Source organism: Bos grunniens, chromosome 14 (assembly GCF_055505025.1).
Source record: "Bos grunniens cultivar Pamir isolate PY7600 chromosome 14, Bosgru_T2T1.0, whole genome shotgun sequence".
Classification (NCBI taxonomy): domain Eukaryota; kingdom Metazoa; phylum Chordata; class Mammalia; order Artiodactyla; family Bovidae; genus Bos; species Bos grunniens.
The window spans coordinates 48,805,743-48,823,480 of NC_141178.1; the positions used below are offsets into that span (position 1 = coordinate 48,805,743).

At 41.6% G+C, this 17,738-nt stretch overlaps 1 protein-coding gene across 3 annotated transcripts in view; it reads left to right on the top strand.

Moving 5' to 3' along the window:
* Positions 1 to 17,738, top strand: part of SLCO5A1 (solute carrier organic anion transporter family member 5A1) — a 146,446-nt gene that overhangs the window by 68,748 nt on the left and 59,960 nt on the right. For 2 of the 3 annotated variants that reach the window (XM_086335457.1, XM_086335458.1), the window contains exon 4: positions 5,501 to 5,718. In XM_086335457.1, the coding sequence (XP_086191583.1) occupies positions 5,501 to 5,718 (218 nt within the window). The remainder of the gene's footprint in view (positions 1 to 5,500; positions 5,719 to 17,738) is intronic. The other variant, XM_086335460.1, reaches the window with a different exon arrangement.

Here is a 17,738-nt window from a genome sequence, read left to right on the forward strand (position 1 = left end):
TTTCATAAGTAAATAGTCTTTGAAGGTGGAAGTGTTAAGATATATAATAGATGAGTCTGTCCTGGTAGAATTTTCAAATCATACGAAAGGGAGTTCCCTTGTCAGCAGGAGGGGAATAACACAGGAATTTTATGTTCTTGGTCAACAGTAAAATTTTTGATCTCAATTACTATTTTCTTTGCAGTTCTGAAATAGTTCAGAGTAAGAATTTTTTAAAAATTCTCAGAAAATTAGGTTATTAAAATGTATCTGTGACCATCCCATGTATAATCTGTGCTCTGTAAAGATGTCATGAGAAGAGCATGGCAAAAGGGAACAGCTGGAGGGAGAAAGACAAAGAGGGCCAGATCAGGGGCAGAGAGAAGGCAAGGAAGCAGGTGCTTTAGGATTATAAGTGCTTTATGCTGTTTTTGCTAAGTTTTCCAATGTGCATCAACCCAGTTGGTAGCAAAGTGAAGCAACTAAATGTAGACCCTTGGGTTTAAATCCCGGTCTGCCACCTAATAACTGTGTGACCTTAGGGAAGTTACTTAACTCCTCTGAGCCCCAAGTTTTTTTTTTCTTTAATCCACAAAATGGAAATAGTTGCAGTACCTACTTCATGGAGTTGTTGTGAGGAATAAATGAGTCTGTGTATGCGGAGCTCTAAGTGGTTCTCCCTACATAATGTGTGTTAGCTGTTATTCAGTCTTTTGACTTTAATCTGTGCTCAAGTAGTTTTATTCATTTTAATGACTTAAAAGTAGTTCTACAAATGTTAAAAGTTGTCCATATAGAAATGTATACTAGGGTTTTCTTTCTTTTTTTTTTTTTTAGCATTTAGTCTTTTTTTAATCAAAGTATAGTTGATTTACAATGCTGTTAATTTCTGCTGTACAGCAAAGTGATTCAGTTATATATATATGTTTTTATATGCCTTCCATGATGATTTACCTCAGGATATTGAATACAGTTCTCTGTGGTATACAGTATGACTTTGAGGCTTACCCATTATATATATATACAATGGTTTGTATCTGCTAATCTCAGATTCCAAATCCATTCCTCCCTCACTGCCCCACCTTCCCTCACTTAGCAACCATGGGCGTGTTCTCTGTGTCTGGGTTTACATTCATTCTTTTTTTTTTTATTTTTTTTTTTATTTTTAAACTTTACATAATTGTATTAGTTTTGCCAAATATCCAAATGAATCCGCCACAGGTATACATGCGTTCCCCATCCTGAACCCTCCTCCCTCCTCCCTCCCCATACCATCCCTCTGGGTCATCCCAGTGCACTAGCCCCAAGCATCCAGTATCGTGCATCGAACCTGGACTGGCAACTTGTTTCTTACATGATATTTTACATGTTTCAATGTCATTCTCCCAAATCTTCCCACCCTCTCCCTCTCCCACAGAGTCCATAAGACTGTTCTATATTCTATATTCTTTAAAAATGAATTTTGTCTGTTGAGTAGCCCTGTTTTTAACAGACTTCTAACCTTGAACAGAGTTATTTGATACAACATTAGTTTTTATGATGCCCGATGGTGATGGCTTCCCAGGTGATTCTGGTAAAGTTCCTGTCTGCCAATGCAGGAGACACAAGAGACACAGATTCGATCCCTGGGTTGGGAAGATCCCCTGAAGAAGGAAATGGCAACCTACTCCAGTATTCTTGCCTGGGAAAACCCATGGACAGACGAGCCTGGAGGGCTACAGTTCATGGGGTGGTGAAAGAGTCGGATACGACTTAGTGACTAACAACAGCGCAGTAATGATGACAGGTTTTTCGGTAAACATATGCTGGAAAAGAGAAGGAAGGAGTAAGTGAATAATGCTAATATTAGTTGGGTGCTCACTATGTGTCAAACATTACATTAAAACCTTTACCAACATTTTTTTTTTTTCTTTACCAACATTTTCACTGAAGCATTATAACAACCACATGTCATCACTAAGAATTTGCCCATTTTGGAGGTGAGGAAATTGATGGTTGGCAATTTTGATCATCTTGCCTAAAGTCTGAGAGTCAGTGAGAGATGGATAAGAAACTGAGTCCAGGATGGAGGTTTTAGTCAGTGTACTTAACTGTCCTCCCTTCATGAAGAGTCTCTGGGTAATGACTCATGAAAGGGGTCCTGGCTTTTCCATTTTAGCTCTTACTGATGCATCTGTTTCTGACATATAATGCACACTTCCTTACCTTACCCAGCTCTTCTCAGAGTCCTCTTTGGCACCAACTACCATATGTTCATTTCGATGTTACTGGAGACCAGTTTGCTCTGCTTAGAAATGTCCCTAAACCTTTTTTATTATTTTTGTTCATTTACTGCAATTCTTCCCCTTCTTCTGTTATTTATTCTCCCTTCGGAGTCTTCTGAGTATCTTTAATGTTTGCATGTAATTTTAAGTCAGTGGCTTTGGCTGGAGGTGGGGCCCTAAGTACAGATGTAAATAAAAAAACAGTACTAGCTACCATGAAATTATTGTTGTTTGTGTGGGGCAGGCTGTGGGACTCAGTGGTCAAGGATCTGCCTACCAATGTAGGAGATGCAAGAGATGCAGGTTTGATCTCTGGGTTGGGAAGATCCCCTGGAGAATAAAATGGCTATCTGCTCCAGTATTCTTGCCTGGAGAATCCCATGGATAGAGAAGCCTGGCAGGTTATAGTCCATGGGGTTGTAGAGAGTAGGACACGATTGAGCAGCAGCATACTTTGTCTTCTTAATTTTGATTGTTTCCCCCAAAGTTATTATTTCCTCCCTTTCAGATGAGAAAGCCTGTTCAGAGAAGCAAGCTAATTTCTACAGAATCTTAGGGCTAGTAAGTGGTGAAGACTGGATAAACTCTGGGTCTTCCTGAAGCTATAGCTCAAGAATGGCCCCTCACACTCTGCTGCCTGGCCTCTTCTGGAAATAGTGTGAGAGGTCCAGGGAGCTAAGGAGTTCAGGGGACTTGAATGCAGAGTTTGCAGAAAGAAATTCAAGGAAGTTAAAGGCAGGGCTGGGTTAGGAAAGACCTTGTAGGCAGCCAAGTACAAAAAGGGCCAGATATTTTCGTAGCTATGTTCCCTGCAGATAGATGACTCTCTTTTTTAAAAAAACGACCCTCATTCAGTTTATTTATTTAGGAAATGTTTTGAGTACCTAACCTGTGTTAGGCCCTGGGTTCATGATTATATTTGACTCATTGAGATTGCTGGAAGCCTGCTTTGAGACGTCTTCTCAAAATGAAATCCTTTTCTGATTGTTTTAATATCTTAATTGGATACAACGTTAAGTATCTTTGAAAATAGCACACTGGATTTTTAATGACTGGTTCTAGGAACGATTCTCTCAGCTAAGCTATGACCTTTAGCAGCTGATAACAGCATTTTAATAGAAATACTTGCTTTTCTAATTAATTAGAAAAAATTTTAATTAATTTTTTTGGCTGCACCTAGTAGCACACATGGGGAGAAGGCAATGGCAGCCCACTCCAGTACTCTTGCCTGGCAAGCCCATGGACTGAGGAGCCTGGTAGGCTGCAGTCCATGGGGTCGCTAAGAGTCGGACACGACTGAGCGACTTCACTTTTACTTTTCACTTTCATGCACTGGAGAAGGAAATGCAAACCCACTCCAGTGTTTTTGCCTGGAGAATCCCAGGGACAGTGGAGCCTGGTGGGCTGCCGTCTATGGGGTTGCACAGAGTCGGACACGACTGAAGCAACTTAGCAGTAGCAGTAGCACACGGCATCTTAGTTCCCTGACCGGGCATCGAACTCATGACCCCTGTTGTGGAAGAGCAGAGTCTTAACCACTGCACCACCAGAGAAGTCCTGAAACATTTACTTTTTACAAATGAGTTTTTGCTTTGCAGTTGATCTATACGCTGACTGGGTTGTATTCCACATGAAGGCTTAGAATGCTGGTTGCATTCTGATAACAACTGATGGAATGTGTTGATACAGAGGCCAGAATCTGAGTGTTTATGAACTTGGAAGTTTTGAGGACAGAGTTTGAAGTTGAGGAATCCTAGTTGGACAATTTGTGACCCTATTAGGCAAGACCAGGGACCTCTATTTGTTAAGAAAAGATTGAAAGGAGACTGCAAAATTGCCCTTGGGGAATTATGCAGGCAAGAAGTCCCCAGGCCTTAACACATGCTCTAAAGAGGACTAGAATTTGAGGTCTATTCTGCGTTTGCTTCCTAGTCTCGGCAGCATGGCAACTTCAGATGAGTTTAAAGACAGAATCTTGATTCTGTGGAAACTCAAGTTTCACTTCTCCTAGGAAGCTTTCTGACACATTGATTTCCTTTCTGAATTTTTATAGCATTCAAGATCTTCCCAGCACAGGGATCAAATCTGGGTCTCCTGCATTGCAGGCAGATTCTTTACTGTCTGAGCCACCAGGGAAGCCCTTCTATACCACGTGATCTAACAATTATGTACATTCTTGCATTGTGGGGGATTGTTAGGAATTGTTTCTTGTATCTTTAGCTCTTTACAAACAGGTTGTAAGTTCTTGAATGCGAAGATAGAGTGTATATCTTTGTCTCTCTTTTTTTTTTTTTCCTGGCCACATGATGAGTTGAGTGGCATGTGGGATCTTATCCCTGAGCAGGGATTGAGCTGGGAGCACAGAGTCTTAACCACTGGATTTCTGGGGAAGGCCCCAGGTGTAAATGCCTTTATCCCTGCTCATTCTTGGTTAAGTTTTGGGAAGCCCAGCTAAGAAGGGTTAATACATTTTTAAGTGCTTGCAGAAAAATATTTGAATGCCATCAGCAATTTGAAAAACATTTCACACCAGGTATTTGGTTTTTTTTCTTTAAAAAAGTGTCTGTATGGGTCCATAAAGCATGATATAGACTCTATATTATTTTTCTATTAAATTTATGGGATATTGACTCAATTCTGACACACACACACACACATGCACACACACATTCACACGCACACGCACACACACACACACACCCCCTGTGCGTGCTCAGTCGTGTCTAATTCTTTTTGACTTTACGGACTGTAGCCCATCAGGCTCCTCTGTCCATGGGATTTTCCAGGCAAGAGTACTGGAGTGGGTTGCCATTGTCTCCTCCAGGGGAATCTTCATGACCTAAGGATTGAACCTGTGTCTCCTGCATTGTCAGGAGGATTCTTTATCACAGTGCCACCTGGGAAGCCCTTATGGGCTATTGATTTATTATAAAATGCGCAGTGTAGTAGGACTAACAATGTTCATTAGCAGAACTGACACATGTGTGCTCAAAAATACTTGAATGAAATTCTAGTCAGGCTGGTGATTCTAATAATTAAAATACTAGTATGATTACTGAGTACAGTTCTCATTTATACCATGGAAAGGGAGGATTCTTGTATTTTCTTAGGTTGTCTAACTTCTTAGTGCCATACACCTGATGAAGGTAAAACGTGTTCTCTGGAGAAATTTGTCATCCCACATTTCTACTTTGCTAACTTGTTCTCACTCGTAATATAAAAGCCATAAATGCTGTTCACATCTCCCAATTTTTTAGGTGGAGTGGATTCCTCCTTTGTGCCATTGCAATGTTTCTTGTGATATTCCCAATGTTTACTTTTCCAAAAAAGCTTCCGCCTCGACACAAGAAAAAGAGAAAGAAAAAATATTCCACGGATGCTTCTGGTGATGATGACGTTATGAAGGAGAAACCAGACAGTTGTGAACAAGTGGACAAAAAAGTTTCTCCTATAGGATTTGGGAAGGATGTCAGAGGTAAAGTATACCTTCTGAATAAGTACATGCATGGTGCTTCATATCAGTGCTACTCAAAGTGTGGTCCCCGGCCCCTGCTGTTTAATGGCAGTTCCTGGTCTGTGACAGGGTAAGGGCTGAAGTTGAGAGTCAGTGTTGAAAACGTAAAAAAAAAAAGTTTCAATGGGATAATTTTGTCTGTCGACTCTAATAACAGTAATAAACTGGGCTCACATTTTGTATGTTTTACAAAATTGATTTTCTAATGATTCATCTTTGTTATAACTTGCAAAAGTATCAGTAACAGTAGACTGGACATAATCTAAAAATGGTCCTTCCTCACAGATAGTTTGAGAAGCACTGATTGAATTCTAAAGGTGAAGACTTCATATTGGAATGAGAGATGTCTGATTTTTAAAATAATCGTTGCCTCATACAATGGATAGTTTGTCTCCAGGAACCATGGGTTTGGTAGTGTGTCCTGATCCTTAAAGAAATACAAAACTCACCCTTAGGAAGGGATCTCGTTCAGCAGTGACTCGGTCAAAGCCTCTAAGTGACCATGGAGAAGGACATCCAGGGCATGGGTCTCAAAACCCATCAGAAAAACATCCAGAGAGTTTTCAGTGATGTGTACTGGTCTGTGTTTTCATTTTATTTCTCTTAAAAACAATCACTTTATTAAATCCAGATTAGGCAATCGCAAATCTAAACAACTTAATCTTTACCAGGCCATTTTTGTTCCATAGTCAATACCTCTCTTGAGTGACAATAAATCCCTTTAATCCAGGAAACCTATAATGCCACATTCCCATTAGTTCCTGCCTATTTCCTGAATTCTCTGAATTAAAGTTTTTAAAATTAGGAAGCATAATATAAATCAAGTGGTTACATCAGTTAAGGTTGTTTTAGGTAAAATTCACTCAGGCCCATTCTCATCTCGTTTTGACTACGTGCACAGTAAAGGCAAAGAGGATCCTTTCAGGCCTAGAGGGAAGTTACTAATACATTATGGAACTGTGCCTGCAGCCTAATAGATTGGATTATTTTTAAAGACTATTTTGTTCAAAGCAGTGAAGTGACATTTCATTGGAAATGCTTCTTCCCAGTTAAGTTTTAGATTTACCTTCCCCGTTCCCTCCCCATTAATTTGGGACAGTGTTTACTTTTGGAAATGCCAAAATTACCTCCTCTGCTCTCATAATATAAAATATTCTCTGGATGGTAGTCAAGTAGAGCCTGGGCTCTTACCCCATGGACCACTTCACCATTTTTCATGGACATACGATGGACCATAATAAGGGAGTGAATTAAAAAAAAAATAACTCAGTTGAGAACAAAGTTGATGTTAGAGAATTTACAACATAGAAATAGACTAAGGGTCTCGATTTAAGGAGAATATAAAGTTGATGCCAGAGGAGAAATAAAGGCTAGAGCTGAAGTTGTCTATTTTATGGCTTAGAGGTAGATGGCTAGAATGTGAAATATATGCTGTGTTGGATAGCAGAGAAAAGGGAGAGAGAAGACTGGTAGGAAACACCAATAGCAGAGGCAACTGTTGATGGAGTTCTTTGGAGGAGGCTGGGTGGACAGTGCTTTCATGAGCCAGCTGTCCTCCGGGTGCTTCCCATTTTCAAGGTGAGGACTGCCATGGCCAGGACCTTCTGAAGGTCTGAGCGTCTTCTTGGCCTGAAGGTCTTCTCTTAGGCTGTGGACTGCTTGGCTCCTGCTTGAGGCAGGCTTCAGGTGCCAAGGAATTAACACTCTGGCCTCCCACCCCTAACAGCAGTCTTAGCCAATGGCTGGTAAGCATCCCAGCTCTGTCCCCTCATGGTGAGACAATCCGTTGTAAGCTGCCCTTTCTTCCTGTGCATCACATCTATACTCCCCATCCAGTGCTTCTCAAACCCCCCACATAAATGACTTGGACTTGGATCCTTGACTCAGGACCTGCTTCTGGGGCAAAGCTCACTTTGGCAGGCAGATTCACAGCGATAAAAGCTGTCATGGGATTTTAAAATTATTTTTCAGAATTGAATCTATCTACTCTTATGTTAAATGTCTTCTTGTACTGCTAGGGAGTGTTCTCCATCTTTTCTGTATTCAATTTAATGGTTCAAGGTATTTTCTTTTAGAGTAAAGATTAAGAAGAGTCTTTTGACAGTGATGGGTAGTTGGTTTATAAACTCCATTTTTATTCTGATTTTCTTGTAGATGTTTCTGATAAATTTCCAACTTTTTTACTCTATGCCTTAATTGTGATGAGTGATCTTTGGCAGTGAACCTTATGGTTAGAACACAGGGCTGGCTTATTTTATTTATTTCTACTTGCACTGGACTCTCTAAATGTATCTAGACTGGCACTTCCGGAAACATGTTCTCCTGTTAGAAAGGAATCCTGTTTAAATGAGATTATAAAGTGACAATGTTCTGCTAAAAATTATTCAAGTGATGTTGATGATATTGGAATAATGTTCAAATACAGTATTTAAAATTATATATATCTTTTGCACATTTTATTTCTAATAGCTATCACCTATAGGAAATGACAGTGTAATATTTCATCTGATTTTCAAAAGACTCAATTACATCTCTGAGAATCATTCTACTATAGACAAAATTTGTATTACAAAGCTGAGATACACTAGGTCTTTTTTTTTAATTTTAAATATCTATTTAATACACACTTTGCAGTTTTACACTTGACCAACTGACATATAAAAATTATAACACAAGTTTTTCCATGTATAATTCTTTTTTTCAGGATTTTTTTTCTTACTCATGTCTGTTACTATTTAGGTCTTGAATGAAAGATTGATTGCTAAGATTCCATTTTGAGTTAAACCACAGTGTGATTCCCAGATCTTTTTTCTTGTCCTGTTTTTTGGAATAAGGCTCCTTTTATCCTTTATATTTGAAATTCATACATCAATATTAGTTTCTTCAAAGAGAAGGTATAAAGAGTGGCCAAGTTGGTATTTTTTGGTTCCTAAAATCAAAAATGATTTAGACCATATAGGATAGTGCTCTTTGAAAAGCTTTATTGCAGAGAATGCAAGAAGAGAATGCACTTTGCTTTCCACCCACTGCCTCCACATTTTAATGATAGACACAGGGAAAATCTGACTCAGTGTTTCTAGGTTCTTATTATAAATTATGCAGGAATAAAACTGTTTTAAAACAACCACAAAGGAGAAAGTAAGAGTTTTTAGTGGATCTGCAGCACCTTCCCATAAAGAGATTAGCACTGATGGCTTCAACATCTTACCATAAAAATAAACAGTTAAAATATTTAAGTGGATCAATTTTTCTGAGGCTTGGGGTTTGGTATTTTAAAAGCCTTCCAAATTTAACTGGTTTTCTTCTTATTCTTAAGCAGAAAATGTTTGGTGGCAGTTAATCATAAGAAAATGTTTATTTTTGTGTTCACTTTTAACTTCTAAGCTTAATTGCTTAGCATTATTACATAGCATAAAGCATGACAGATTTATGTGGCTTCTCTGGTGGCTCAGACAGTAAAAAATCTGCCTGCCAATGCAGGAGATGTGGGTTCGATCCCTGAGTTGGGAAGATCCCCTGGAGAAGTGACATATCAGTAATCTTGTCTGGAGAATTCCATGGACAGAGGAACCTGGTGGGCTACAGTCCATGGGATCACAAAGAGTCGGACACGACTGAGTGACTGACACTTTCACTTTTCACTTTCACATGACAGACTTGCTCTGCTAGACTTTTGTTTGTATTGGAATAGAATATATTATAATCCTAACTAAGTCAAATGGTTACTCTGAGGTGATGCATTGATTCGAAGAGGCCACTGACCCTCTTGTGCTATTGGTGGGAATGTAAATTGATACAGCCACTATAGAAGACAGTATGGAGCTTCCTTAAAAACCTAGGAATAAAGCTACCATATGACCCAGCAATCCCACTACTAGGCTTATACCCTGAGGAAACCAAAATTGAAAAAGACACATGTACCCCAATATTCATTGTAGCACTATGTGCAATAGCTAGGTCATGGAAGCAACCTATATGTCCCTCAACAGATGAATGGATAGAGAAGCTGTGGTACATATACACAATGGGATATTATTCAGCCATAAAAGGAACACATTTAAATCAGTTCTAATGAGGTGGATGAACCTAGAGTCTATTATACAGAGTGAAGTAAGCCAAAAGAAAAAAAAATAACATATATTTATGCATATATATGGAATCTAGAAAGATGGTACTGATGAATCTATTTGCAGGGCAGTAATGGAGAAGGCAATGGCACCCCACTCCCGTACTCTTGCCTGGAAAATCCCATGGATGGAGGAGCCTGGTGGGCTGCAGTCTATGGGGTCGCTCAGAGTCGGACATGACTGAAGCGACTTAGCAGCAATGGAGATGCAGACATAGAGAATGGATTTGTGAACACAGTGGGGGAAGGAGAGGGAGGGATGAATAGAGAGAGTGGCATAGAAAGTATACCTTACTGCATGTTAAATAGCTAGCCAATAGGAATTTACTGTATGACTCAGGGAACTCAAACTGGGGCTCTGAAACAACCTAGAAGGATGGGAGGTAGCAGGGACATTCAAGAGGGTGGGGACATATGTGTACCTATGACTGGTTCATGTTGATGTATGGCAGAAACCAATGCAATATTGTAAACCAATTATCCTTCAACTAAAATAAAATTTAAAAAACAGAGGCCATTGGAAGTCAAAGAATTTTGATCACTAGAAGGTTATGTTGTCATCGTTTAATTCAATGACTGCTTATTCTGTAAAAGCTGCTGCACTCCAAGCTATGGCAGATTAGAAGATGAGTCAGCCATGATTTTCCCTCATAGAGCTTGTAGTCCACTGAGGGAGACAGGATGAGTACAGATGGAAATATACTAATGACCAAAAAAAGAAGATAGACACCATGGTGTGAAGGTCACAGACAGGCGAGGGAATGTCTAGTTGAGGGGCCAGGGAAAGTTTCATGGAGAAGGTGGGATTTATCTTTCCTGGAAAACTGGAAGGATGTCAGTAGGTGGATGTGGGATGGTGTGAGTGTTCCAGGAAGAGACAGTAAAGGCAAGAAGATCAGATGTGTAGATGCATTTGAAAATGCTGAGCAAGTGCATTGTGGTTGGTGTGTTGGCTGTACATGACGGAGCCCTGGGGGATGAAGTTGGGAAGGTCAGTTAGAGCCATCTTGTGTGTAGAGAGCTAAAGTTCTAGCTTTAATGAAACTCGTCTCGATTGAGTAGTGGAGAGGTTTGAGCAGCCTTTGGCAGGCCTTCCATTGCTGCTGCTGCTGCTAAGTCGCTTCAGTCGTGTCCGACTCTGTGCGACCCCATAGACAGAAGCCCACCAGGCTCCTCTGTCCCTGGGATTCTCCAGGCAAGAACACTGGAGTGGGTTGCCATTTCCTTCTCCAATGCATGAAAGTGAAAAGTGAAAGAGAAGTCGCTTGGTCGTGTCCGACTCCTAGCGACCCCATGGACTGCAGCCTACCAGGCTCCTCCATCCATGGGATTTTCCAGGCAAGAGTACTGGAGTGGGGGTGCCATTGCCTTCTCCGAGGCCCTCCATTAGGTCCTGTTAAATTAGGGAGAGAAGGGAGTGGAGTGGAAGGAGGGGGACAAGGTAGAAAGTTATGGACAGAGCTCCAGAGAGGTGATGGCGGTTTTGCCTAGTAGAGATGGAAAGGACAGCAGCCTGCTAAACTAAGTTTTTCTTTGTTGGTGTTTGTTTGTTTGTTGGCCTCACCGCATGACATGCAGGATCAGGGATTGAACCCATGCCCCCTGCAGTGGAAGCCCAAAGCCCTAACTATTGGACCACCAGGGAATTTCCTCCTTGTCCCCTTTCAGTTGTTTTCAACTCTGCAGTCAAAAGGATCCTGTTAAAGTGCCGCTCCTGGGCTCAAAGCTTCTGTGGTTTCCCAATCTAACCCCTGGTTACCTGCTTGAGGCCATTTCTTTCCTGCAGTTGGATTCTGCTTCAACCCTATTGGGCTCATCACTGTTGCTCGAGTATACCAAGCACACGCTCACCTCTGGGCAGCTGTTCTTGCCGTTCCTGTCCTGGGAGTTTTCTCCATAAGGCCCCTCACTTCCTTCAGGGTATTACTCAAACAATCCCTTTCTAATGAAGCCTTACCCAGCCACCCTATTTAAAAATTTCTACCTTTTCCTCCAAAGCTTCTTACCTCTTTCTTTCCTTAATTTTTCTCCTTAGCACTGATCACTTATCTAACATACTCTATGTTTTACTTATTGATCATCTTGGTAAGCTCCACAAAGGCAAGGTTTTCTTTTTTTTTTAATTGGTCCATCATGTTCTCTGATGAATTCCCACTGTCTAGTAGATACTCAGTAAATATTTGATGAATAAATTAATGAATGATGAAAATGGAGGGAAGAAGTTGTGTGTATAGGATATGGCAATTGCTATGGGAATTATGGGCTTGCCAGGTGTTGCAGTGGTAAAGAATCCGCCTGCAACACAAGAGATGCAGGTTCAATCCCTGGCTTGGGATGATCCCCTGGAGGAGGAAATGGCAACCCACTCCAGTTTTCTTGCCTGGGAAATCCCGTGAGCAGGGGAGCCTAGTGGGCTACAGTCCATGGGGTCGCAAAGAATCCAGCACACTGAGCACACTCGCACGGACTCATGGAATGATGGGAATGGAGGTATCCAAGATGGTTTCAGGGTTTCAAGTTCAGATGGTGGAGAGAGGAGTAAAGGGGCGGAATGAATGAATTCTGAGTGTGAGTTGCCCAAGAACGTCCAGAACTGTTGCATGTGTCTCTTTGCTCTGTGGTTTAAACCTAATATAGCATGGGATATGTTAGAGGCAATACTAGACTCAAAGAGGGATCACCAGTAGCCATGTGCCTGGACTAAGCCATCTTAGCCTCTTGTATTTTGCCTTAGCTTTTTTGCTGACTTTAACTTTATTTTTAGGTTTGCAGCTCTTATTAAAAGCTGTTACCTGAATTCCCTGTATTTGCCATAGGAGCATTGCTCTGAGTGCTTTATACAAAACTCTATTTCTTGAGAACAGTGAGAACAGAGGTTCTCAAACTTAGTCTACCTAGGAAGCATCATGAGGGCTTCATAGAGCTCAGGGTGCTAGACCGAGGTGTGACCTGAGAATGTGACCTGAGAATCTGCATTTTGACAAGTTTCCAGGTGATACTGTTGCAGATGGTCCAGGGACCACGCTGTGAGAATCTAGTGCTTTAGAACATGGAGCAAAGCTTTGTTTCTTAGGAGAAAATTAGGATGTTTCTGTTAACGATGATTATACAACTTTGTGCTTTTGTGGCCAGGAAACCAAGGGTCAAATTTGAAGCCCAGAAAGAATCTTTTTGCTGGCTTTGATGTGCTGTTCTGTTTATATCTTATTTCTTTTTTTCAAGGAAATATGATGCATTTCTTTTTATTTTTTTATTGAAGTGTAGGGCTTCCCTGGTAGCTCAGCTGGCAAAGAATCTACCTGCAATGCAGGAGACCCCAGTTCAATGCCTGGGTCGAGAAGATCCTCTGGAGAAGGGATAGGCTACCCATTCTAGTATTCATGGATTTCCCTGATGGCTCAGATGGTAAAGAATCCACCTGCAATTCGGGAGACTTGGGTTCAATCCCTGGGTTGGGAAGATCCCCTGGAGGAGGGCATGGCGACCCACTCCATTATTCTTGCCTGGTGAATCCCCATGGGCAGAGGAGCCTGGCAGGCTACAGTTCATGGGGTCACAGAGTCACATGACTGAGTGACTAAACACAGCATTGCACAGAACTTCCCTGATGGGTCAGAGGGTAAAAATCCCCCTGTATTGTAGGAGACACAGGAGGTGTGGCTTCAATTCCTGGGTCGGGAAGATCCCCTGGAGGAGGGCATGGCAACCCACTCTGTATTGTTGCCTAAAAAATCCTGTGGACAGAGGAGCCTGACAGTCTATAGTCCAAAGAGTCACAAAAAGTCAGACAAAACTGAGCACACATAGTTAATTTACAATATTGATTGAGTTTTGGATGTGGAACATAGTGATATAGCATTTTTATGCTTTATACTTCATTTAAAGTTATTAGAAAACAGTAGCTATATTCCCTGTGCTGTATAATATATGCCTGTGGCTTGTTTATTTTATACATGTGTGTGCGCAGTTGCTTAGTTTTGTCTAACTCTTTGTGACCCCATGGACTGTAGCCTGCCAGTCTCTCTGTCCATGGGGATTCTCCAGGCAAGAATACTGGAGTGGGTTGCCATGCCCTCCTCCAGGGGATCTTCCCCACCCAGGGCTGGAACCCATGTCTCCTGTTTTGCAGGCTGATTCTTTACCGCTGAGCCACCAAGGAAGCCCATGTTATACATAGTAGTTGTATTTCTTAATCCCTTACCTCTATCTTGCCCCCACCCCTTTCCTCTTCTCACTGGTAACCCATGGTTTGTTTATGTGAGTCTGTTTCTGGTTTGCTATATGCATTTGTTTTACTTTTTAGATTACACATATAAGTGATTACAGAGTGTTTGTCTTTCTTTGTCTAACATTTCACTAAGCATAATACTCTCTAGGTCCATCATGTTGCAGATGGCAGAATCCGATTCTTTCTCATGCTGTGTAGGGTTCCATTGTAAACATATGCCACATCTTCTTTATCCATTCATTTCATCTTCTCTAGAATTCTTTGTTTAATTTCTCTTTTACATTTATTTTGTTGTACCTTCAGCTTAGGAGGCAAAAGGTAAATGGTAACAGCCATGGCAAAGAATTCCTAAAAAAGAGCACACTTAAAATACTCAGTGCAAATTAACTGTGGGACTGTAACCAAAAGTGGGATCTGTCTGCTTGTCACTCAAAGATCAGTTTGGTGATCTTAAAGAGGCCAGTTTGGTGAAAAGGAAAGTTTGCTTTATTTTGGATGCTGGCAACTGGGAAGACGGCTGGATGCTTGTCCAAATTCGACTCCTCCACCCTGACAATCAGGGGGCAAAAGCTTTTATAGGTGGAGGGAGGGGGCTACATGTAGAAAAGCACAGTCAGCTCTGACGCTCATCTTGAAATTGGTCATCAGTGGTCTGATCAGCATCATCTTGGTTGTAAGGAACAGTGAATCTTCAGTTCCAGGGTTGGTTGGTTTCTATTTCCTTGAGGCCAGTTATTGGAATTAGGGCAGTTAATGTCATGGCTGTAGTTTGGTCATCATGCAGTTTACTTCTTAGACCTGGTGGGGGTTTCAGTATCTATAAGACAGTTCACAGGATAAGGCTCAGAATATTATCCCTAGCCCTTGAGAAGGAACTAAAGATCCTTGACTATGCTTATGACTACATTATTAGTATTTGCTTTCCTTTGACTGTTTTCCTTTGTTTCTGCATTTTCTCACTTCTCCAATTAAACTTAGTCTTTGGCTAAAGTTTTTTCACAGACAAAAGGCAGGCAGAGGACATGGGAGGGGGCCAGAAGGACCGCAGGGTCCTGCTCTATTTCAGGACTAATGTCCATCAGAGTAGTGTCTACTTTGAAATATATATATAAATACTCATTAGATTTAAGCAAGCAGGATTGTACTATGGCTAGTAATCACTTATAATGTATTTTGGGTCCTGATGGCCGCTGTTTCTATTCACGGTCAGCAGGTTAGTGGTTCAGGAGCTCAATGTGCTCTCATACTGGAGCACATTTGCTGATGGTCAAAAACTGACAAACCTGGGCTTTCCTGGTGGCTCAGTGGTAAAGAATCCGCCTGCCAGTGCAGGAGACATGGGGCCAGGAAGATCCCACATACCAAAGAGCAACTAAGCCCATGCACCACAGCTACTGAGCCTGTGCTCTAGAGCCTGTGCTTGGAAACAAGAGAAGTCATCGCGATGGGAGGCCCCCACACCGCAACTAGAGAGTAGTTCCCACTCCCCACAACTAGAGAAAAGCTGGTGCAGCAACAAAGACTCAGCACAGCCAAAATATTAATAAATAATTTAAAAAAAAACAGTTAAGGTGGTCAATTAAAAAAAAAAAGAAATCTATCAATACCTGCTGCCTCATTGTACTGTGCACTGTGAGGCATTGGAGAACGGTAGGTGTGGTGTCTGAAGGAAAGTTACAGGGCTCAAAATAGCCTGGAGTTAAAATTCCCCTCCGGGTCCTCCCCACCATTCTATGCAAAACAAAGAACTCTCTCACCAAAAAAATCGACACTAGGTTGATTACGCTCAGCTCCCAGCTGGTCCAGCCTCTGGCCAATCTCCAAAATTCCTTGCCCCAACCATTTAAGAGATAACTACTCTGAACAACCCTGGAGAAGAACAGGCCCCCTTAAGACAGTAGCTTTCCACATACATGCCTATATATACTTAGTCTTTTCTTGGGTAAGGGCAGCAGCTCACTAATCTGACTGCTGCCCCTTCTCACCTCATTTAATGTGATCTCTTCCATTGGAGAAGGCGATGGCAACCCACTCCAGTACTCTTGCCTGGAGAATCCCATGGACGCAGGAGCCTGGTGGGCTGCCGTCTACAGGGTCGCACAGAGTCGGACACAACTGAAGCGACTTAGCTAGCTTAGCTGTTCCTGTAAAGTGCCGGTCTCAGTCTTGTTCTTTTTCTGAACCTTGCCTTCTCCAACTCCGTACCCTACAGTGTCTGCACTTGCTAAGGCTGTCGCTGGCAGCTTCCATAAGAATCCAAGCACACCATGTAGCTCAGATTTTCTGAAACTTTGACTAATGGTCAAGGGATTACCTTTGATGCAAGGTCAAGGGGAGGGACCACATCAAATTTGTTGTAGCATAGCCCTGTGGTGAGAATCCCTGGTGGTTCAGATGGTAAAGACTCCTCCTGCAATGCAGGAGATCTGGCTCAGACAGATCCCCTGGCGAAGGAAATGAATGGCAACCCACTCCAGTATTCTTGCCTGGAGAATCCCATGGACAGGAGCCTGGCGGCCTCCAGTCCATGGGATCACTAAGAGGCAGATACGACGGACAGACTAACAAACAGCCCTGTGGTGACTGGAGTTTAGCACCTGAGTCCAGGTGTGGGTACTGGCTGGCTGGGTTACCTGCACTGCCATTGAGGTGCATGTGGGAACCAGCAAGGGATCTGCCAGTGATAGCAGCACTTCTCAAAGTGATTTCTAAGTCTTGTCTACCTTGTATTATATTCTCTTGAATTTTGGAGGTTTGTATTAAGTTTTATTTCTATAGTACTGCTGTTAAAGGCATTTCTAGTTTTAGTGTCAGATTGTCCTTGTAAGTGAATTTGTAAGAGTTCCTAGCATTCAGTGATCAAAAAAATGATAATTACTACCATTAGTCCCTCTATCATTCTTTTTTAAAAAATTATTCATGTTTTGGCTGTGCTGGGTTTTGTTTCAGCGTGCGGGCTCAGTAGTTGTGCTGCATGGGCTTAGTTGTCCTGCAGCATGTAGGATCTTAGTTCCTTGACCAGGAGTCGCACCCGGGTCCCCTGCTTTGGAAGATGGTTTCTTAATCACTAGAGCACCAGGGAAGTCCCTCCATCATTCTTTTTACCACATCTTTGATTTCACCATGACACAGTTATAAATGACACCAAAAAACTTATCTAAGATATATTAGCATAAAAATTAATATTTGGCTGCAAATTGATAGATCCAGCAGCTTCTTTGCTAACTTTGCTTTTGAAACTTTGTAAAATAATTTTGAATTACAATAAAAGCCACAGAAATAACACACAGAACTCCTGGGTTCCCTGAGTCCCAGTTCCCCGATTGTTAATGTTTCTGACAGATTTGTGAAGTTACTGACCCCCAGTACTTCACTGTGTCCTAAGTCAAAGATACTCTATTGCAGGACCACAGGGCAGCCATGGAAATCAGGGAATTAACATTAATCCAGTGCTACCATCTAGACCATAGGCCCCATTCAAATTTTGCCTGTTATCCCTACATTGGACTTTATGTCCAAACCAATCTGCCATCACAGATTGTATTAATATTTAGTTGTGGTGTTTTGGTCCGTCAATTTGGATCAGTTCCTCATCTACCCTAATATTTTATGACCTTGATCTTTTAA